This window comes from Mirounga angustirostris, unplaced genomic scaffold (genome assembly GCF_029215605.1).
Source record: "Mirounga angustirostris isolate CCGP_5_RB_7025 unplaced genomic scaffold, mMirAng1.0.hap1 SCAF_4, whole genome shotgun sequence".
Taxonomy (NCBI): Eukaryota; Metazoa; Chordata; class Mammalia; order Carnivora; family Phocidae; genus Mirounga; species Mirounga angustirostris.
Window position 1 is genome coordinate 177,899,328 of NW_026991712.1, and position 23,051 is coordinate 177,922,378.

At 43.7% G+C, this 23,051-nt stretch overlaps 1 protein-coding gene across 1 annotated transcript in view; it reads right to left on the reverse strand.

Annotated features, from left to right (window-relative positions):
* PADI4 (peptidyl arginine deiminase 4) overlaps nucleotides 1-23,051 on the reverse strand; it is a 42,355-nt gene that overhangs the window by 16,640 nt on the left and 2,664 nt on the right. The window contains exons 2-5 of the mRNA XM_064589853.1: nucleotides 5,885-6,065; nucleotides 3,665-3,731; nucleotides 2,071-2,138; nucleotides 556-673 (exon numbers count right to left, since the gene is read on the reverse strand). Coding sequence (XP_064445923.1) covers nucleotides 556-673; nucleotides 2,071-2,138; nucleotides 3,665-3,731; nucleotides 5,885-6,065 — 434 coding nt within the window. The remainder of the gene's footprint in view (nucleotides 1-555; nucleotides 674-2,070; nucleotides 2,139-3,664; nucleotides 3,732-5,884; nucleotides 6,066-23,051) is intronic.

Consider the following 23,051-nt stretch of genomic DNA (forward strand, 5'->3'; position numbering starts at 1 on the left):
TTACTGGCTGTGTGACCTTAAGCAAATTGCTTAGCTTCCCCATGCCTCAGTTTCCCCATCTGTAAAATGGGGCTGAGGACAGTACGTACTTCCAAGCCTTGTACTGAAGGACCAAATGAGTTAATAATTCTGAAGTGGTCAGAACAGCGTCCAGCATGTGGCAGGTGCTCGGGGCTGCTCTGACAGGACTTTGGGGCAGTAGCCTGGCTTTCATTTTAAATTATTTCGGGTCCCAGGTTTAACCCAAGAGCAGAAATTTAGGTTGGACTGTGGACTGGAGCATGGGGACCGGAGGAGGCATTGGGAGACTCAGCCCTGGTCCCAGCTCTTCTCTGGCTGCTGTGTGATCTTGGCTGAGTCACTTACCCTCTCGGGACCTTGTCCATTCTTCTTATGCAACAGATAAGCTAACAAGAACATGCTTCCAATAACCCCCATCTCTGAGGGCTGTTACTAAGCTCAGGCTGCATAGACAAAAGGGCTTTACAAAAAGACAAAGCTCTCTTTTCATTAGCTCTCTGGGCAGCAGGGAGGCTGGGGGGTGGGGGTCCTTACCTTTGCTGTCAAGCACTTCAGCATCCTTGCAGTCTCCAGTGGAAGATTTGGGATTATCTCTGTCACAGTTCACCAGCAGGATGGCGCCCTGCCCGTGGGGGCCCCAGGTCCAGGTCCTCTGTGGACACCCAGCAGAGACGGGGCGTGTTCAGAAACCTGCGTATGTCCCTCCAACTCTTGGGGAAGCATATCCACCTTCCCCCAGCACCTCGATAGCCTTGTGTGGTTTACACATCTCGCTCCCACATCAGCGAATTCTTTAGTACCAGGAGGGGGTTGTTTGCCTGCTCCAAAAATCCTAAACAGGGGCGCCTGAGTGGCTCAGTCGTTTAAGCGCCTGCCTTCGGCTCAGGTCATGATCCTCGAGCCCCAGGATCGAGTCCCACATCGGGCTCCCTGTTCAGCGGGGAGTCTGCTTCTCCCTCTCCCACTCCCCCTGCTTGTGTTCCCTCTCTCGCTGTGTTCTCTCTCTCTGTCTAATAAATAAATAAAGTCTTTAAAAAAAAAATCCTAAACACATTCACCAAAAATGCAGTTCATCCACTTCAAAAAAGGACCCCATGACAGTAAAATTGATTTTAACAGGTTTAAAAAAACTGTCAGATTGGCAAACCGGCTGAGCTAAATATTTATGTCAAGATTCTAATCTAAATTGTTACTCTCATGTGAACTCTTAATTACTCATCCGCCAAAGTGTGGGTACTATTCTTAGCAGCCAGTTGCTGTCTGTCCAAAGATTAAAGCAAATTAAGCAGCCCCTCCCGGTAGGGATTTAATAGCAAATGACATCTTCTGTTTGCAGGACAGCGTTGGCCCCCAGGAATGACAGCATTCTGGGTGGGACAGAAAGACGGATTCCACTCCCAGAGTTGTAATTCCTCCCTCTACTTTTGGCTGACCCACAGAGGGATCTTCATCTTTTCACAGGGCATATCCTCCTAAAGTGCACACCAGCATTAAACTGTGCAGGTGGCTTTGGGATTTCAGGAACACCCTGGGGTTTATCCACAGACCCAGTTAAGACTACCTGCATGCCCCACCTCTGCATACACCACTGTCTCTGAGCAACAGACTTTCCCTGCCCCCGGGTGGCTCCTTCCCTCTTCTGCCCCCTGCCAGTTTGCCTTTTCTCTGTTCTTCGCTCCCTGTGGGCAGCACCGTGGGAATCTCTCCCACCAGCCTGGAAACCCTGGGGTGGGGGGGATTTTTTTTTTTTTTTCCTGCCAGAGTTAAGAACGGCCTGCAAATTTTTTCTCTGCTGTGCATTAACCAGATGACTCTGTAGTTTCTAATTTGCACAACACATTCTCTAAACTCACAACCGGTGAAAATCTAGTTTTGCAAAAGAGATGGGAAATATACAAATCCAAATGGTAAGGGTGATTTTAGTTTTCTCCTTTGCCTTGTTCGTCCTGGAGGGACGGGCGGCCGTTCATGCCATGACTACCAGGGGGCGCCAGAGGAGAACCCAGCAGAGATAGAGAGCTCCTGGAGTGTCAAGAGGCTTGAGCGCACCTGGCCCTTCTTGGCTCCAGCGGGCTTCACTTTGCCAGTGCGGGCGATGTCCGTGCTCAAGGAGATTTCTGCAATCCCACCGAGTAAGAGGAGAGGGTTGGTGAAGGTACAAGGTCAAAGCACTCAGTGTGGTCCCCAGGAGACTGTCTGCCCCATGGCTTCTCTCCCCCCCCTTCCGAGGAGACACAAATTCAAAGACACCCCCGTGTCCCCAAAGAAGATGTTGGACTGCAACTCAGCCAGAACTGGAGCCTCTGACTACACCCATTCTCCTTTGCAGGGGTTTGGGGGGGCCTTGACGCAGCTGTGATGCCAACCAGTCTCTATACGTCTGGCCTTCAGGGGTTCAGAAAGATTTCCTGGCCACCCCAATGGGATGCTTAAGCAAAACTTAAGCAAAACTCCTGCCAGGACACCTAGCCAGGCTCAAAGGCCTCTGGCCCCAACTCCAGTGACCTTGGGGTGGGGGACACCGTGGTTACGCCTACCCCACCTGGCTCTTCCTAATATGCATTATGGCTGCAGTGGGGACAAATCATGGCAGTGATTTGTCTACTCTACCCAGATGTCAAGGCTGAGAAAGCATATGTCTGTTTCTAAATCCTTCCCACCCTCATCAGAACACGTGATCACAGTCTTTCCAGTGACATAGATCCGTGTGCCCACATCATAGGTAGTGACCTTGTGAGCTCACAGTGGGAGACCAACCTGGATGACCTTTTAGACACACGTCGTGCCAGAGCAGCATAGAGTTTAGTGCTCTGGATTCCCGGCTCCTTCACTAACCAGCTGCATGAACTTAGGCAAATCTGTCTACCTCTTGTGCCTCAGTTTCCTTATCTGTAAAATGGGATATAACCGTACCAATTTCATGGGATTTGTTGTAAGGTTTAAATGTAAAGTCTTAGTGCAGTGCCTGGTATAGAATTAGTGCTATATTATTCCCATTATGTAAATGTGCACTAATGAAATAAATGTGTATTAACGAATGAAATTCATTAATGAAATGGAACCTGAAGTTTTCACACGCTGTTCTGATATTTAATGCATTTCAATGGTAATGATAATCATATAATATTACTGTTCAATATGAGGTCAAGTTAGAAAATTACTTTATTTAAAGAAGAATGTTAAATAAATATGAGTCTAGGCAGATCATTGATATGGCAAAACAGTGAAGATGGGATGTAAGTCATGGCATTTCGGGAACATCAGTCTATATATTATTGTATAAGACAGTGTCATCATCTACTTTTCTTTTAAATATAAATATTTGAAGTGCCAAAAAGGTATAGAGACTCATATGTGGAAAATCCACGTACCACTTCGTATGTCGAGAAAATATTAAGATGTAAGTGAACTCCCTGTAAATGCCCTCTGTCTCTCCCCAGTTGAATTACTTTATGGTTCACTGACTGGGGAGGGAATATTTATGAACCACCAGATGTATGACTAGCTAGAAATTGTCCCTTTTCTCTGCTCAGTCTAAAGTAAGCTCCAGAGTGTAGTTTCTCCTGGAGAGAGACACCTTGCAAGGGTGTGTTGTGTGTGTGGAGAGGGGCAGTGGCATCCCAAGGTCCTGGTCATCACTTACCAACACCGGTGACATAGAGCAGGGCTTGGACGGGGTTGGTCTTGGGTCCATAATATGAAATCTGAACCTAAAGGACAGAGGAAACCACGAAGGTCTTCTCTTAGTCATTCAACAAATACTATCTGGACTGCTGCTCTGTGCCAGTTCAGGGTGAGATGCTGAGGAGACAGGGATGAGCAAGAAGTGGGGCCAGCCTATAAAAGCACCCCAACTGGTGGGCATGGGGGGGAGCAAAGTACTCAAATGCTTATGATACTTAGACAAGGGTTCTGTGGGAGCCCAGAAATGGAAGGGCTGAGCCAGCCTGGGTGGTATCAGGGAGATACACTTTGAGGGAGGAGTAGGAGCTCTGCAGCTGGAGACGTGGTGGAGGGGGCATTAGAGGGAGGGCACTGGCTGTAAGCCACAGAAACTGGCTCTCGCAAGCAGAAGGGGTGGAGAGGACCTGAAGAACCAAACCTTGGAAAGGCTGGAGCCCAAGCCCTCTGAGGATCTGGGGAGCGGAAGCTTTGGATGGGAGCTGGTCTCTTCAGGGCAGGTCGAGGTCAAGAAACACCAACCCCCCACTGCCCAGGGTTCAAAATCCAGGAAGAGTGGATCTGACTGGCCCACCCTGGCCAGAGGAAGGCAGAGCATCAGGATGGACACTTTTAAGCAAAATGGCAGAGGGGAGTTCCCCAATGCAAAACCAAAGAACTGCCACCAGAAGAAGAGACACTGCTAAGGGGATGGACTGAGGTGTCTGAGTCTGTCCTGTAGATAGTGGAGACCCAGGGAAATGTCACAGCCACCATCACCTCATATCTAGAACATGGCATCAGCCTCTAGGTGACTGCCTAGATCCAATCTACTCAGGACACTGCAGCCAGTGGGGTCTTTCTAAGACAAATGCAGACTTGTTACTCCCTGGATGACAGGTTTTTACTGGCTTCCTGTTGCCTTCAGAAAATGAGGTCCCTGGTGCCAAACTCTAATACTGGTTCCCTCTCTCTTCCAGTTCCCTCTTCACCTTCTCTCCTTGCCATACATATCTTCCTCAGTTTCCCCAACACATGCCTGACCATCTCCTCATCTGGACTGTGCACACAGGCCACATACCCCATATAGAGTTCTCACTCCACTTTCCCTCTCTTAGGTGGGTCATTCCTACCATCCTTCGGCTTGCCACTTCTTCCAGGAAGTTTTCCCTGATTGCACCCTCACCAACCTCCTTTGATGGCTAAGCTCTATGCTCCTATAGTAAGCAAGAAGTCTCTGTCCCAAGGGGAAAACCGAATGGCCTGTCCTACTGGAAACGAGTGCTCATTGGCTCAGATCTCTGTGGGGAACCCCAGAGGCTCCTGTTGAGCTTATCTACAGTTGGAGGGGATGCAATGGGTTGAGTGGTGGTCCCCCAAAATATATGTCCATATCTGAATGCCTGAAACCTGTGACTGTGACCTTATTTGAAAAAAAGGTCTTTGCAGATGTAGTTATGGGTCTTGAGATGAGATAATTATGGATTATCCAGGGAGGCCTTAAATCCAGTGACTTGTGTCCTTATAAGAGTGAGGCAGAGGGAGATTTGACAGCCTGAGGAGGGGCAACGAGACCACGGAGGCAGAGATTGGAGTGACACGGTCGCTGGTCTAAGAAGCTGAAGGAGGCAAAGAACTGGTTCTCCCTAGAGCCTCCAGAAGGAGTGCTGCTGATTTTGGACTTCTGTCCTCCTGAGATAATACCTTTCTGTTGATTTAAGCCAGTAGTTTCTGGTCATTTGTCCAGCAGCCACAGGGAAAGGGCATGGACCAGAGCTTCCCAGGGCTGCCTGGCTGTGGCCTCATAGCACTCGCCACCACTCATAATGGCTTACCTGTATTTTACCCATAGGATGTAAGCCCCATGCAGGCTGCAGCCTCACCTGTCCTCCCCACTGTCTCTTCCACAACTCTGCCCCCACAGGTTCCTTTCTGTGTCTCCAGTGCCTGGCACTGCCTGGCATGTAGGAGGTGAATACTAAACATTTGCTGAATGGATGAGTTTAGTAAACACCCGGCTTCCCTAAACCCTGGCATCCCTGTATTGTCTGTGAGGATGCCTATGGCTGGAACAGTCTCTATAGTATCCAGAGAGAAGGAAACTGCTAGGGCTGGGGATCAGTGCAGGACGGACTGAGCAGCTGACCTGCTGCCACCTGCTGACCTCCTCCCACACATCGCACCCCATGGCTGCCACACTCACCTTCTGGTCACCTGTGCCACTGCTCACAGCTTTCATCCTCAGGCTCACCTCCAGGCTAGGGTCCAGGGACCACTTGGAGGAACCTGTGGGATTCTTCTTGGCTGTAGGGCTATGGGCAACATCCACAACCACTCCTGGGGAGGCATTGATGCTGAAGGACGTGTAGCCCGTGGGGGCAGAGCTGTGGAAGAGACAGTGGAGAGGACAGAGTGCACCGTGAGGGAGGCCTGGCCCACCACTGCTCTCCCAGCATTCTTCCCTTTCCCCCAACAAGTGTAAACCCCACAGGGCAGCCAGTCGACCCTGACCATGGGAGTAAGTACTGAGAGGTTGTCGGGAGATAGTGAGAAACAAAAATTAAAATCTCCTGACCTGAAGGGTTTACACTTTGACTAGGAGAATTGCAGGGGGATGTGCACACAGAGGATTGTGCATATATAAACAATCACACAGACTTCTGCTTCTGGAATATAACATACCGGTACTCCGAAGGACCTTCCTCTTACAAAACAACTAGATTGTGATTAAAATATACTTTTTAGAGAACTGCTAAGATCATGAGACGTAAGGGAGATCTCCAAGGACTCCCTTCTCTGTGTGTGCATGCACACACACATATACACCATGGAGGTTAAATTGAGGAACACCAAAAACAAAAAGGAGATATTAAAGGTATCCAGAAAGAAGAGTCAGATCACCTATGAAGGAATTACTATTAGATTGAAAGCAGGTTTCCCAATAGCAACAATGAAATCCAGAAGACAGTTGAATAACATCTTCAAAGTATTTTGAAAAAAATAACTTAACTTAGAATTGTGTACCCCACAAAATTGTATATTTTTTAAAAGATTTTATTTATTTATCTGAGAGAGTGAGAGAGAGAGAGCACGAGTGATGGGGTGGGTAGAGGGAGAAGGAGAAGCAGACTCCCTGCTAAGCAGGGAGCCCAACGCGGTGCTTGATCCCAGGACCCCAAGATCATGACCTGAGCCGAAGACAGATGCTTAACTGACTGAGCCACCTAGGTGCCCCAAGAAAAAATTGTACAAATAAAAATACCAAAAAGGTAAAAACAAGTCCAAATATATGTATAATCAAAATAAATGTCAGTGTATCAATGCTACTAGTTAAAAGAGAATTTTGACTCAGATAAAGAAACAAAACTCATCTATATGATATTTATAAGAGGCACACCTAAAATATAAAGATCCAGGGGCGCCTGGGTGGCTCAGTTGGTTAAGCGACTGCCTTTGGCTCAGGTCGTGATCCTGGAGTCCCTGGATCGAGTCCCACATCAGGCTCCCTTCTCAGCGGGGGGTCTGCTTCTCCCTCTGACCCTCTTCCCTCTCGTGCTCTCTGTCTCTCATTCTCTCTCTCTCAAATAAATAAATAAAATCTTAAAAATATATATATAAAGATCCAGAAAAGATGAAATTTACAGGAAAGGAAAAACATACACTAAACCAATACTGACCAAAAGAGGGCTGGGGTGGGTATATTAATATCAGACAAAATTAATTTTTAGATAAAAAACACACTATTAGCAATAGAGAGGATCACAACCTAATAATTTAAGGTTCAATTCACCCAGAAGATATTCTAAACTTGTAGGCACCTAATAACATAGCCCCAATATACATATAAGGCAAAACTGATAGAACTATAGGGAGAATTTGACAAACCTGTCATCATAGTTGAAGACTTCAAGTCTTCTTTCTCAATAAACAATAGATTAAGCAGACAAAAAATTAGTGACACAATTAATAAGCTTGATTTGGTACACATATGTAGAATTCCTTGCTCCACAACTAGTGAATATACAATTTCCCAAGCAAAGTGCACATGGATCAGTAAAAAACATTGATCACGGGCGCCTGGGTGGCTCAGTTGGTTAAGCGACTGCCTTTGGCTCCATTCATGATCCTGGAGTCCCGGAATCGAGTCCCGCATTGGGCTCGCTGCTCGGCGGGGAGTCTGCTTCTCCCTCTGACCCTCCCCACTCTCATGCTCTCTCTATCTCATTCTCTCTCTCAGATAAATAAATAAAATCTTTAAAATTTAAAAAAAAAACATTGATCACATAGTTAGCCATCAAAGCAAGTCGCAACAAATATTAAAGGATAGGTCACATACAATGTAGGTAGCACAGTCTTTGATCAGAATGTAACTCAGTTAGGAGTCACTAACATAAAGTCCATTTTTAAGCCCCATACATTTGGAAATTTTAAAACCAGACTTCTAGATAACTTACAAGTCAATGGACAATTAATGGAAATTAAATAATAATACTTAAGACTGAGCAATAGTTAAAATACTACATTTCAAAACTTTTGGGGGAGCTAAAGATGTTGCTTTGTGCCTTAAATGCCTCAATCTTTAAAAAGAAGAGAAAAGCTAAAAAATAAGTATATAAGGAAAAACAGAAAAATCAAATATAATGTAATCTCCCAAAATAAAAAAAATAAAGATGGTAGAAATCTCTGAAATATAAAACAAGTAAATCAACAAAGCCAAAACAGACTAATACAACTGGTAAACCTCTGGCAAGATTGATCAAGGGAACAAAAATTAAAAAATGAAAAAAAAATCACTACAGGAAAAGCAGATTATTTTGTAGATAGTTGATAAAAGGTAACAAAAACCCCACAGCATGATTATCTGCAAACTCCCCCCCAAAATTTTAAACCTTAAATTTAAAAGAAATACTAAGAATTCAGTAGGATAGGTAGTAAGGTGGAAAGGCAAAAACCAGTTGCATTTCTGTACACCAGCAGTAAATAGTTAGAAAAATAATTTTTACAAGCAGATATAATTTACATTAGGAAAAAATACTGTAAAGTACCTAGGATAAATCTAACAAAAGATATGTAAGGATTTTATGGAGAAAACCAAACCTATTGAAAGCATTAGAGAAGACCCAAATTAATAGAAATACCACAAACATGGTGAGGAAGGCTTATTATCATTAATGTATGAATTCCCTCCAAATGAATTGATATATTCAATGGAATTCCAGAGCATATCATGGAACTTGACAAGTTGATTCCAAGATTGACATGGAAAACCAAGGGACTGAGACAGTTAAAGTACCCCTTAAGGAAAAGAAGCAAAAGGTAAGGGACTTGCTCTACCAGGTATGAGTTACCAGGAAGCCATGGATGGTGCTATAATGGCTCAGGCAGGGACAAATGACAGATGTAACTTAAGAGAGATTCTCCTTGACCTGTGACAGAAGTGATCTTGTAGATAACCGGGCAAAGGGAAGATTATGTAACAAATGGTGCCAGGACAATTGCTTGCTCATATGGAAAATAGTTAAATTAGATAAATAATTAAATTGATCCCATCCTCATACCATATACAAAAACAAGCTCCAGGTGGATTTAAGACTTAAAAATGAAAGGCAAAAATTTGAATTTTTTTTAAATAGATTTTACTTTTTAGAGAAGTTTTAGGTTCACAGCAAAATTGAGAGGAAGGTACAAAGATTTCCCATACATCTCCTGCCCCCCACCCCCATGCACAGCCTCCCCCATTATCAGCATCAGCCACTGGAGTGGTACATTCATTAAAATTGATAGGCTTACATCGATACATCATAATCACCCAAACTCCACAGTTTACATTTCACTCTTGGTGTTGTACATTCTATGAATTTAAACAAATGTATGCATAACGACATGTATCCACCATTATGGTATCATACAGAGTAGTGTCATCGCCCTAAAAATTCTCTGTGCTTGTGATTGAGTTCCACTTTCAAAGCATTATGGTCTGAGAATATGCAGGGAATAATCTCAATCTTTTGGTATCGGTTGAGACCTGATTTGTGACCCAGTATGTGGTCTACTCTGGAGAAAGTTCCATGTGCGTTCAAGAAGAATGAGCATTCTGTTGTTTTAGGGTGGAATGTTCTGTATATAGCTATGAGGTCCATCTGGTCCAGTGTGTCATTCAAAGCTCTTGTTTCTTTGTTGATTTTCTGCTTAGATGATCTGTCTATTGCTGAGAGTGGAGTGTTGAGGTCTCCTACTATTAGTGTATTATTATCAATATGTCTCTTTATTTTGGTTAACAGTTGGCATATGTAGTTGGCTGCTCCCATGTTGGGGGCATAGATATTTACAATTGTTAGATCCTCTCGTTGGATAGACCCTTTAGGAATGATATAGTGTCCTGGGGCAGCTGGGTGGCTCAGTTGGTTAAGCAACTGCCTTCGGCTCAGGTTGTGATCCTGGAGTCCCGGGATCGAGTCCCACATCGGGCTCCCTGCTTAGCGGGGAGTCTGCTTCTCCCTCTGACCTCTCCCCTCTCATGCTCTCTCTCATTCTCTCTCTCTCTCAAATAAATGGAATCTTAAAGAAAAAAAAGAGAATGATATAGTGTCCTTCTGTATCTCTACCTACAGTCTTTAGCTTAAAATCTAATTTGTCTGATATGAGAATTGCTACCCCAGCTTTCTTTTGAGGTCTGTTGGCATGAAAAATAGTTCTCCATCCTTTCACTTTCAGTCTGGATGTATCTGTAGGTTCAAAATGAGTCTCTTGTAGACAGCATATGGATGGGTCATGTCTTTTTATCCAATCTGCAACCCTGTGCCGTTTCATGGGAGCATTTAGGCCATTCACGTTGAGAGTGTTATTGAAAGACAGGATTTTATTGTCATCATGTTGCCTGTGAAGTCCTTGTTTCTATAGATTGTCTCTGTAAATTTCTGATCTATATCACTCTTGGGGTCTTTCTCCTTTTATAGAACCACCCCCCCTTAATATTTCTTGCAGGGCCAGCTTGGTGGTCACACATTCTTTCAGTTTCTGCTGGTCTTGGAAGCTCCTTGTCTCTCTATCCATTCTGAATGACAGCCTTGCTGGATAAAGTATCCTTCAAAATCCTAGAGGAGAACATAGGCAGTAACCTTTTTGACATTGGCCACAGCAACTTCTTTCAAAACACATCTCCAAAGCCAAGGGAAACAAAAGTGAAAATGAACTTTTGGGACTTCATCAAGATAAAAAGCTTGACACAGCAAAGGAAACAGTCAACAAAACGAAGAGACAACCCACAGAATGGGAGAAAATATTTGCAAATGACACTACAGATAAAGGGCTGGTATCCAAGATCTATAAAGAACTTCTCAAACTCAACACCCAAAAAACAAATAATCACATCAAAAAAATGGGCAGACGACATGAACAGACTCTTCTCCAAAGAACACATACAAATGGCTAACCGACACATTTAAAGATGTTCAACATCATTAGCCATCAGGGAAATTCAAATCAAAACCACATTGAGATACCACCTTACACCAGTTAGAATGGCAAAAATTGACAAGACAAGAAACGACAAATGTTGGAGAGGTTGTGGAGAAAGGGGAACCCTCTTACACTGTTGGTGGGAATGCAAATTGGTACAGCCACTTTGGAAAACAGTGTGGAGATTCCTCAAAAATTTAAAAATAGAGCTACCCTATGACCCAGCAATTGCACTACTGGGTATTTGCCCAAAAACACAGATGTAGTGAAAAGAAGGACCATATGCACCCCAATGTTCATAGCAGCAATGTCCACAATAGCCAAACTGTGGAAAGAGCCGAGACGCCCTTCAACAGATGAATGGATAAAGAAGATGTGGTCCATATATGCAATGGAATATTACTCAGCCATCAGAAAGGACGAATACCCAACATTTGCATCAACATGGATGGAACTGGAGGAGATTATGCTAAGTGAAATAAGTCAAACAGAGAAAGACAATTATCATATGGTTTCACTTATTTATGGGGAACGTAAGGAATAGCATGGAGGATATTAGGAGAAGGAAGGGAAAAATGAAGGAGGGGGAAATCAGAGGGGGAGACGAACCATGAGAGACTATAGCCTCTGGGAATCAAACTGAGGGTTTTAGAGGGGAGGGGGGGAGGGGATGGGTATTAAGGAGGGCACGTATTGCATGGAGCACTGGGTGTTATACACAAACAATGAATCATGGAACACTTCATCTAAAACTAATGATGTACTGTATGGTGACTAACATAACATAATAAAAAAAATTATTAAAAAAAAAATCCTCTGTGCTCTGCCTATTTATCCCTCCTTCCCCCAACCTCTGGCAACCACTGATCTTTTACTGTTGCCGTAGTTTTCTTTTCCAGAATGTCATACAGTCAGGATCATACAGTATGTAGCCTTTTCAAATCGGCTTCTTTCTTAGTAATATGCACTTTGAGTTCCTCCATGTCTTTTCATGGCTTGATAGCTCATTTCTTTTTAGCACTGAATAATATTCCATTGTCTGGATGGACCACAGTTTCTTTATCCATTCACGTACTGAAAGACTTCTTGGTTGCTTCCAAGTTTTGGCAATTATGAACAAAGATGCTATAAACATCGGTGGGCAAATTTTGTGTGGACATAAGTTTTCAACCTCTTTGGGTAAATACCAAGGAGTAGGAATGCTGAACCATATGGGAAGAGTATGTTTAGTTTTGTAGGAAACCACCAAACTATCTTCCAAAGTGCCTGTACCATTTTGCATCATCACCAGCGAGGAAATGAGAGTTCCTGTTCTCCCACATCGTCTCCAGCATTTGGTGCTCTCAGTGTTCTGGATTTTGGCCATTCTAATAGGTGTGAAGTGGCATCTCATGGTTGTTTTAATTTGCATTGCCGGGATGACATATCATGTGGAGGCCTACCTGCCATCTGTGTACCTTCTTTGGTGAGGTGTCTGTTAAGATTTTTAGCCCAGGGGTGCCTGGGTGGCTCAGTCATTAAGCGTCTGCCTTTGGCTCAAGTCATGATCCCGGGGTCCTGGGATCGAGCCCCGCATCAGGCTCCCTGCTCAGTGGGAAGCCTGCTTCTCCTTCTCCCACTCCCCCTGCTTGTGTTCCTGCTCTCACTATCTCTGTCAAGTAAATAAATAAATAAATAAATAAATAAATAAATAAATAAATAAATAAATAAAAATTAAAAAAAAAAGATTTTTCGCCCATTTTTCAACTAGGTTGTTTGTTGTTGTTGTTCTTTGTATGTTTTGGATAACAATCTTTTATCAGATGTATCTTTTGTAAATATTTTTCTTAGTCTGTGGTTTGTCGTTTTTTATTCACTTCACAGTCCTTTTTAGAGCAGAACTTTTAAATTTTAATAAAGTCCAACTTATCAATTCTTTCTTTTCTTTTCTGGATTATGCCTTTTTAAAAAATATTTTATTTGTGGGCGCCTGGGTGGCTCAGTCGTTAAGCATCTGCCTTCGGCTCAGGTCATGATCCCAGGGTCCTGGGATCAAGTCCCACATCGGGCTCCCTGCTCGGCAGGAAGCCTGCTTCTCCCTCTCCCACTCCCCCTGCTTGTGTTTCTGCTCTCACTGTGTCTCTCTCTGTCAAATAAATAAATAAAATCTTTAAAAAAAAATTTTATTTGTATGACAGAGAGAGACACAGTGAGAGCAGGAACACAAGCAGGGGGAGTGGGAGAGGGAGAAGCAGGCTTCCTGCCGAGCAGGGAGCCTGATGCAGGGCTCGATCCCAGGACCCTGAGATCATGACCTGAGCCGAAGGCAGACGCTTAATGACTGAGCCACCCAGGCACCCCTGGATTATGCCTTTTGTATTTTATCTAAAGTCATTACCAAGGTCATCTAGGTTTTCTCCTATATTACCTTCTGAGAATTTTATAGTTTTCTATTTCATATTTAGGTCTATGACCTATTCTGAGTTAATTTTTGTGAAGGGTGTAGGGCCTATGTCTAGATTCCTTTTTTGGATGTAGATTTCCAGTTGTTCCAGCACCATTTGTTGAAAAAACTTTTTTTTCCACAGTATTGCCTTTGCTTTTTGTCAAAGGTCAGTTGATTATATTTATGTGGATCCATTTCTGGGTTCTCTATTCTGTTCCATTTATTTATTTCTCTATTCCTTTGCCAATACCACACTGTCTTGATTATAGCTTTATAATAAGTCTTTATAATATAGTTTCAGCCTTCCAACTTTATTCTTCTCCTTCAATACTGTGTTAGCTATTCTGAGTTTTTTACCTCTCCTTATAAACTTTAGAATCAGTTCGTCAATATCCACAAAATGGGATTGCATTGAATCTCTAGATCAAGCTGGGAAGAACTGACATCTTGACAATGTTGAATCTTCTTATCCATGAACATGGAATATCTCTCCAATTATTTACTTCTTTGTTTTCTTTCATCAGTGTCTTGTGGTTTCCTCATATAAATATTATACATATTTTATTAGATTTATACCTAAGTATAAATTTAATTTGGGGGAGTGCAAATGTAAATGGTACTGTTTTTAAATTTCAAACTCCACTTGTTTGTTGCTGGTATGTAGGAAAATGATGGACTTTTCTACATTAACACTGTATTCTATAGGCTTGACATAATTGCTTGTTGGTTTTAGAAGGGTTTTTTGTTGTTGTTGTTGTTGTTGTTGTTAATTCATTTGGACTTTCTACATAGATGATCTTGTCACCTGCAAATGAAGACAGGTTTCTTTCTTTCTTTCCAATTGATATCTCTCTTATTTCCCTTTCTAGTCTCATTGCATTTGCTAGGAATTTTAGTATGATGTTGAAAAGCAGTGGTGAGTGAGGACATCTTTGCCTTTCTCCTGATTTTAGTGGGAAAGCTGCAAGTTTCTCACCATTAGGTCAATGCTAGCTGTAGGTTTTTTGTTGATAGACTTTATCAGGTTGAGGAAATTCCCCTCTAAGTTTACTGAGAGTTTTATCATAAATAGGTGTTTGCATCTTTTAAAAGAAGATGACACAGGCATCTTTATGCCCTTATTTAAGCAAGACATAATACCAATAAACATTAAAGAAAAGATTGTAAGTTCAACTAGATGAGAATAAATAACTTCTGTTCTTCAAACGACACTATAAAGTGAAAAGACGTAGCATAATCTACAGAGAAGATATTCATGACATAAAACCAAAAAGGCTTAGCACCTAGAATATATAAAGAAGTTGGGTTAATCAATGAAAAAGATAACTCAATAGAAAAAAATAGCCAAAGATATGAACAGACATTCAGAGAGCTTGCAACAGAAAAGGATAATAAACATGTGAAGAGGCACTCCATCTCACTCATAAGTAAGAAAATGAAAATATCCAGGCTATAGTGGAACAGGGGCATACACCAGCTGGATTGGTGAAAAATAACACTGTGGACAATACAATTCAAAGGCAACTCTAACACTGCTCATGGGAGTGTGAAGTTTACCACTCTGTAAAACAACTTGGTGTTCTTACGAAGTCAGACATCGGCCCACTCCAAACCCAGCAATCCACCGCAAGGCAGACACCCCAGAGTATCCCTGGCACATGTCCGCCAGGAGACATGTCCGGGAACGTTCAGCGCAGTCCTTTCTGCAACAGTGAGTGACCCACAAATCGTGGGGGGACTAGGGCTTTGTAGCAGATTCAAACCACAACGGAGGCTCCCTGGAGAGGCAGAGCTTGCTCCCCAAGGTCGCAAAGACACGAGTGTTATGGTTGTTTTCTATTTTTATTTTTGCCATAAAGTTCTTAATCTCTGTATCAAAAGCTACATGTATTCCTTATAGAGAATTAGGAAAACACTGGAAAAGTCTGTGATAGGCAGACTTCAAAGATGGCCCCCAACAATCCCCACCTCTGGTGCTCATGCCCTCGTGTAAATCCCTCCTCAGAAAGGTGGGAAGGGCCTTGTGATGGCCTTCTAGCCAATGGGAAATGGCTAAAGGAATGAGCTGTCCATTCTATGATAAGGTTACAAAAGACGTCTTCTCTCTCTCTCTTTCTCTCTCTCTCTGTCTCTGTCTCTCTCTCTCTGTCTCCCCTCTCCTTGGCTTCCTCATCTTGATGGAGTAAGCTGCGGACAATGACATGGGTAAGCTTGGAAGTGGAGCCTGCCTCAGCCAAGCCTCAACATGACTACAGTTGCGCTGGCATCTTGACCACGGCCACTGAGACCCAAGGCAGAGGACCCAGCTAAGCCACACAGGAGTCCTGCCCCACAGAAACGGTAAGATAATAACCACTACTGTTTCAAGCCGCCGGGTTTGGGGGCAATTTGTCCCACAGTGATCAATAGCTAATATAGGACTAACAAGGAAGACAGGAGGAAAGAGGCAGATAGGGAGGAAGGAAGGAGGGAAGGAGGGAGGGAAGGAGGGAAGGAGGGAGGGAGGGAAGGAGGGGAGGGAGGGAGGGAAGGAAGGAAAGAAGGAAGGAAGGAAGGAAGGAAGGAAGGAAGGAAGGAAGGAAAGAAAAATTGCCTAGAAAAGAATGGAATCTTACCACTTAGGGACAATCATTGATGGACATTTTGATTATTTTTTTTTCATTTTTTTAAAATTTTTTTATTCTTATGTTAATCCCCATACATTACATCATTAGTTTTAGATGTAGTGTTCCATGATTCATTGTTTGTGCATAACACCCAGTGCTCCATGCTGAATGTGCCCTCCTCAATACCCATCACCAGGCTAACCCATCCTCCCACCCCCCTCCCCTCTAGAACCCTCAGTTTGTTTTTCAGAGTCCATCGTCTCTCATGGTTCGTCTACCCCTCCGATTTCCCCCCCTTCATTCTTCCCCTCCTGCTACCTTCTTCTTCTTCTTTTTTTTTTTTTCTTAACATATATGGCATTATTTGTTTCAGAGGTACAGATCTGAGATTCAACAGTCTTGCACAATTCACAGCGCTTACCAGATCACATACCCTCCCCAGTGTCTATCACCCAGTCACCCCATCCCTTCCACCCCATCCCCCACTCCAGCAACCTTCAGTTTGTTTCCTGCGATTAAGAATTCCTCATATCAGTGAGGTCATATGATACATGTCATTCTCTGTTTGATTTATTTCTCTCAACATAATACCCTCCAGTTCCATCCACATTGTTGCAAATGGCAAGATCTCATTCCTTTTGATGGCTGCATAATATTCCATTGTGTATATATACACCACATCTTCTTTATCCATTCATCTGTCGATGGACATCTTGGCTCTTTCCACAGTTTGGCTATTGTGGACATTGCTGCTTTAAACATCGGGTGCACGTACCCTTTCGGATCCCTACTTTTGTATCTTTGGGGTAAATACCCAGTAGTGCAGTTGCTGGATCATATGGTAGCTCTATTTTCAACTTTTTGAGGAACCTCCATACTGTTTTCCAGAGTGGCTGCACCAGCTTGCATTCCCACCAACAGTGTAGGAGGGTTCCCCTCTCTCCACATCCCCGCCAACATCTGTCGTTTCCTGACTTATTAATTTTAGCCATTCTGACTGGTGTGAGGTGGTCTCATTGAGGTTTTGATTTGGATTTCCCTGATGCCGAGCGATATTGAGCACTTTTTCATGTGTCTGTTGGCCATTTGGATGTCTTCTTTAGGAAAATGTCTGTTCATGTCTTCTGCCCATTTCTTGATTGGATTCTTTGTTCTTTGGGTGTTGAGTTTGATGAGTTCTTTATAGATTTTGGATACCAGCCCTTTATCTGATATGTCATTTGCAAATATCTTCTCCCATTCTGTCAGTTGTCTTTTGGTTTTGTTGACTGTTTCTTTTGCTTTGCAAAAGCTTTTTATCTTGATGAAGTCCCAATAGTTCATTTTTGCCCTTGCTTCCCTTGCCTTTGGCAATGTTTCTAGGAAGAAGTTGCTTCAGCTGAGGTCGAAGAGGTTGCTGCCTGTGTTCTCCTTTAGGATTTTGATGGACTCCCATCTCACATTGAGGTCTTTCAAACATTTGGAGTCTATTTTTGTGTGTGGTGTAAGGAAATGGTCCAGTTTCATTCTTCTGCATGTGGCTATCCAATTTTCCCAACACCATTTGCTGAAGAGACTGTCTTTTTTCCATTGGACATTCTTTCCTGCTTTGTCAAAGATTAGTTGACCATAGAGTTGAGGGTCCATTTCTGGGCTCTCTATTCTGTTCCATTGATCTATGTGCCTGTTTTTGTGCCAGTACCATACTGTCCTGATGATGACAGCTTTGTAATAGAGATGGAAGTCTGGAATTGTGATGCTGCCAGCTTTGCTTTTCTTTTTCAACATTCCTCTGGCTATGCGGGGTCTTTTCTGGTTCCATACAAATTTTAGGATTATTTGTTCCATTTCTTTTTAAAAAGTGGATGGTATTTTGATGGGGATTGCATTGAATGTGTAGATTGCTCTAGGTAGCATTGACATCTTCACAATATTTGTTCTTCCAATCCATGAGCATGGAACGTTTTTCCATTTCTTTGTGTCTTCCTCAATTTCTTTCATGAGTATTTTATAGTTTTCTGAGTACAGATCCTTTGCCTCTTTGGTTAGATTTATTCCTAGTTATCTTATGGTTTTGGGTGCCATTGTAAATGGGATCGACTCCTTAATTTCTCTTTCTTCTATCTTGTTGTTGGTGTATAGGAATGCCACTGACTTCTGTGCATTGATTTTATATCCTGCCACTTTACTGAATTCCTGTATGAGTTCTAGCAGTTTTGGGGTGGAGTCTTTGGGGTTTTCCACATAAAGTACCATATCATCTGCAAAGAGTGAGAGTTTGACTTCTTCTTTGCCGATTTGGATGCCTTTTATTTCTTTTTGTTGTCTGATTGCTGTGGCTAGGACTTCCAATACTATGTTGAATAGCAGTGGTGATAGTGGACATCCCTGCCGTGTTCCTGACCTTAGGGGGAAAGCTCTCAGTTTTTCCCCATTGAGAATGATACTCGCTGTAGGTTTTTCATAGATGGATTTTATGATATTGAGGTATGTACCCTCTATGCCTATACTCTGAAGAGTTTTGATCAAGAAAGGATGCTGTACTTTGTCAAATGCTTTTTCTGCATCTATTGAGAGGATCATATGATTCTTGTTCTTTCTTTTGTTAATGTATTGTATCACGTTGATTGATTTGCGGATGTTGAACCGACCTTGCAGTCCAGGGATAAATCCCACTTGGTCGTGGTGAATAATCCTTTTAATGTACTGTTGGATCCTGTTGGCTAGTATTTTGGTGAGAATTTTTGCATCCATGTTCATCAGGGATATTGGTCTGTAATTCTCCTTTTTGATGGGGTCTTTGTCTGGTTTTGGGATCAAGGTAATGCTGGCCTCATAAAATGAGTTTGGAAGTTTCCCTTCCATTTCTATTTTTTGGAACAGTTTCAGAAGAATAGGTATTAATTCTTCTTGAAATGTTTGGTAGAATTCCCCTGGGAAGCCATCTGGCCCTGGGCTTTTGTTTTTTGGGAGATTTTTGATGACTGCTTCAATTTCCTTAGTGTTTATAGGTCTGTGCAGGTTTTCTATTTCTTCCTGGTTCAGTTTTGGTAGTTGATACATCTCTAGGAATGCATCCATTTCTTCCAGGTTATCTAATTTGCTGGCATAGAGTTGCTCATAATATGTTTTTATAATTGTTTGTATTTCTTTGGTGTTGGTTGTGATCTCTCCTCTTTCATTCATGATTTTGTTGATTTGGGTCATTTCTCTTTTCTTTTTGATAAGTCTGGCCAGGGGTTTATCAATCTTGTTCATTCTTTCAAAGAACCACCTCCTAGTTTCATTGATCTGTTCTACTGTTCTTTTGGTTTCTATTTCATTGATTTCTGCTCTGATCTTTATTATTTCTCTTCTCCTGCTGGGTTTAGGCTTTATTTGCTGTTCTTTCTCCAGCTCCTTTAGGTGTAGGGTTAGGTTGTGTACTTGAGACCTTTCTTGTTTCTTGAGAAAGGCTTGTATTGCTATATACTTTCCTCTTAGGACTGCCTTTGCTGCGTCCCAAAGAGTTTGAATAGTTGTGTTTTCATTTTCATTGGTTCCCATGAATTTTTTAAATTCTTCTTTAATTTCCTGGTTGACCCATTCATTCTTCAGTAGGATGCTCTTTAGCCTCCATGTATTTGAGTTCTTTCCGACTTTCCTCTTGTGATTGAGTTCTAGTTTCAAAGCATTGTGGTCTGAAAATAGGCAGGGAATGATCCCAATCTTTTGGTACCGGTTGAGACCTGATTTATGACCTAGGATGTGATCTATTCTGGAGAATGTTCCATGGGCACTAGAGAAGAATGTGTATTCCGTTGCTTTGGGATGGAATGTTCTGAATGTGTCTGTGAAGTCCATTTGGTCCAGTGTGTCATTTAAAGTCTTTATTTCCTTGTTGATCTTTTGCTTAGACGATCTGTCCATTTCAGTGAGGGGGGTGTTAAAGTCCCCCACTATTATTGTATTGTTGTCGATGTGTTTCTTTGCTTTTGTTATTAATTGCCTTATATAATTGGCTGCTCCCATGTTAGGGGCATAGATATTTACAATTGTTAGATCTTCTTGTTGGATAGACCCTTTAAGTAGGATATAGTGTCCTTCCTCATCTCTTATTACAGTCTTTGGTTTAAAATCTAATTTGTCTGATATAAGGATTGCCACCCCAGCTTTCTTTTGGTGTCCATTAGCATGGTAAATGGTTTTCCACCCCCTCACTTCCAATCTGGGGGTGTCTTTGGTTCTAAAATGAGTCTCTTGCAGACAGCATATCGATGGGTCTTGTTTTTTAATCCAATCTGATAGCCTGTGTCTTTTGATTGGGGCATTTAGCCCATTTACATTCAGGGTAACTATTGAAAGATAGGAATTTAGTGCCATTGTATTGCCTGTAAGGTGACTGTTACTGTATATTGTCTGTGTTCCTTTCTGGTCTATGTTGCTTTTAGGGTCTCTCTTTGCTTAGAGGACCCTTTTCAAGATTTCTTGTAGGGCTGGGTTTTGTGTTTGCAAATTCCTTTAGTTTTTGTTTGTCCTGGAAGCTTTTTATCTCTCCTTCAATTTTCAATGACAGCCTAGCTGGATATAGTATTCTTGGCTGCATATTTTTCTCATTTAATGCTCTGAATATATCCTGCCAGTCCTTTCTGGCCTGCCAGGTCTCTGTGGATAGGTCTGTTGCCAATCTAATGTTCCTACCATTGTAGGTTACATATCTCTTCTCCCGAGCTGCTTTCAGGATTTTCTCTTTGTCTATGAGACTCGTAAATTTTACTATTAGATGTCGGGGTGTTGACCTATTTTTATTGATTTTGAGAGGGGTTCTCTGTGCTTCCTGGATTTTGATGCCTGTTTCCTTCCCCAATTTAGGGAAGTTCTCTGCTATAATTTGCTCCATTATACTTTCTGCCCCTCTCTCTCTTTCTTCTTCTTCTGGGATCCCAATTATTCTAATGTTGTTTCGTCTTATGATATCGCTTATCTCTCGAATTCTGCCCTCGTGATCCAGTAGTTGTTTATCTCTCTTTTTCTCAGCTTCTTTATTTTCCATCATTTGGTCTTCTATATCACTGATTCTCTCTTCTGCCTCATTTATCCTAGCAGTTAGTGCCCCCATATTACATTTTGAATATTTTTTTTCAGGAGACAAATTTTTTAAGTCATTTTTGAAGAACCAAGAAGTAGATGAAACCAACACTCTCCTAGTCTCTGTTCCCAATTTCCTTTCATGTGGTGCCACACCCACACCCACCCCACCCCCACCCCCAGCTCAGGCCCTCATGCCATCCACACAAAGTCAAGCTCAAGTTCTTAGCCTTCAGGAATGGCGGGCATTTATAGGGCATTCACACTGCTCCAGGCCCTGTACACATTCTTTCCATACATCGGCTCATTCAGTTTTCACCATCAACATGCCAGGTAGGTGCTGAGCTTCTCTCCATTTCACAGGTGAGGGAACTGAGGCAGAGGGCTGAAGACACCTCCCCAAGCTCAGCTTTAGGCATTGCACTTCTCTGCTCTGTCAGAGAAGGGTCGGTCGGCATGGTGCCAGCGCCCTTCATACACCAGCCCCACCCCTACATTCTCCCCACACTGCAGGCACACTGAGCCCCTCATGGCACCCCTACACCTGCCCCAGGTTGCGTGGCCACACTGTGTGCCAGACCTTCAGCTGGGGGAACGGGTGGTGGGGGTGGGGGCAAGCTCTGGGGTCCCAGGGGCTCCTGGCTAGGAGGAGGGTGATTTCCTCAGCCAGAGGATCTGGGGTCCCATTGCGGACTCCCCCAAGTCTTCCTTGACAAGGACACCAATCCACATCTACTGAACTCCACTAATGGGTGTCCCTGCCTGTCCCCACCCCTCGGTGTAGGCACTGGCTTTACCACGTGCTCCCAGCCTGGTCCACCTACAATGGGGGCCAGGAGCAGGATGGCTGGGTTGTCATTCCCTAGGGGGACACTGACCTGGGCCTTGGTGCGCTGACTCTCTGGATTGGGGAGATAGCCAGGGTCAGTGTGGACAGAGTCCTTGAACTACCCCTCCCACTGCACCGCACAGCCCAGCGCAGGGGCCCTATCTGTCTATACCAGCCAGCCAGGTATACCAACCACGGCTCGGGCCTCTGGCTCCAGCCCCCGGAGCAGCCTGTGCTCAGACACTTGCCTGCAGGCCAGCAGGGATGCCCCACGGGAAGTCCCAGGCCAGCCCGGGGGACGGGGGACAGGGGGTGCAGCAGGCCGTCTCCGAGGGCTGGAGAGTGGTGGACCAGCTTGGGCCACTCCAGACAGGCTACATGACTTGGGTCATGAGGGAAGCCTGGTCTCATGGAAATGAGGTTTCCTCGCTTCCTAGGTTGTTGTGAGGTTTGGGGGCCACTCAGTAGTGACGGGGCACTCAGCCTGTGCCCGACAAGAGTTCCTGGCTGAGGGGTGCCGCACTGGAACCAGGGGCCTTTCTGCGGGTTACACACTGACCTGGACAGACCGAAATGTAGGAAACGCCCTTGTTTCTCTGCCAAAGTCTGTGCACAGCTGTTCAAGTTCATGCCCACAAAGCCGAGGTGAGAAGCCAGGCCTCCCCAGCCGCCCAGGTGCCATGGCAGGAGGAGGGGACAAGAGAGGGACACGTTGTGTGTTTGGTACAGCAGGAAAATGAAGAAGGGACCCAATCAACAATGGGAAGACTGAGACTGGGGACCAAGGTGGGGGCAGCCACAGCGCCTGGCCTGTGGCCTGTTCACTCAGCTCGCTCGGCCCCACATGGCTTCCTCACCAGGGGCGGGGAGAAGGGTGCAGACCAGCGGGTCTGCCACCTGCCAGGGCTTGATAACCACCCTCTCTGCCAGAGGGGGAAACTGAGGCTCAGAGCAGTGAGGCCCAGCTGGGAAGTGGCGCCACTGGGATTGGACCTAGAATGTATGT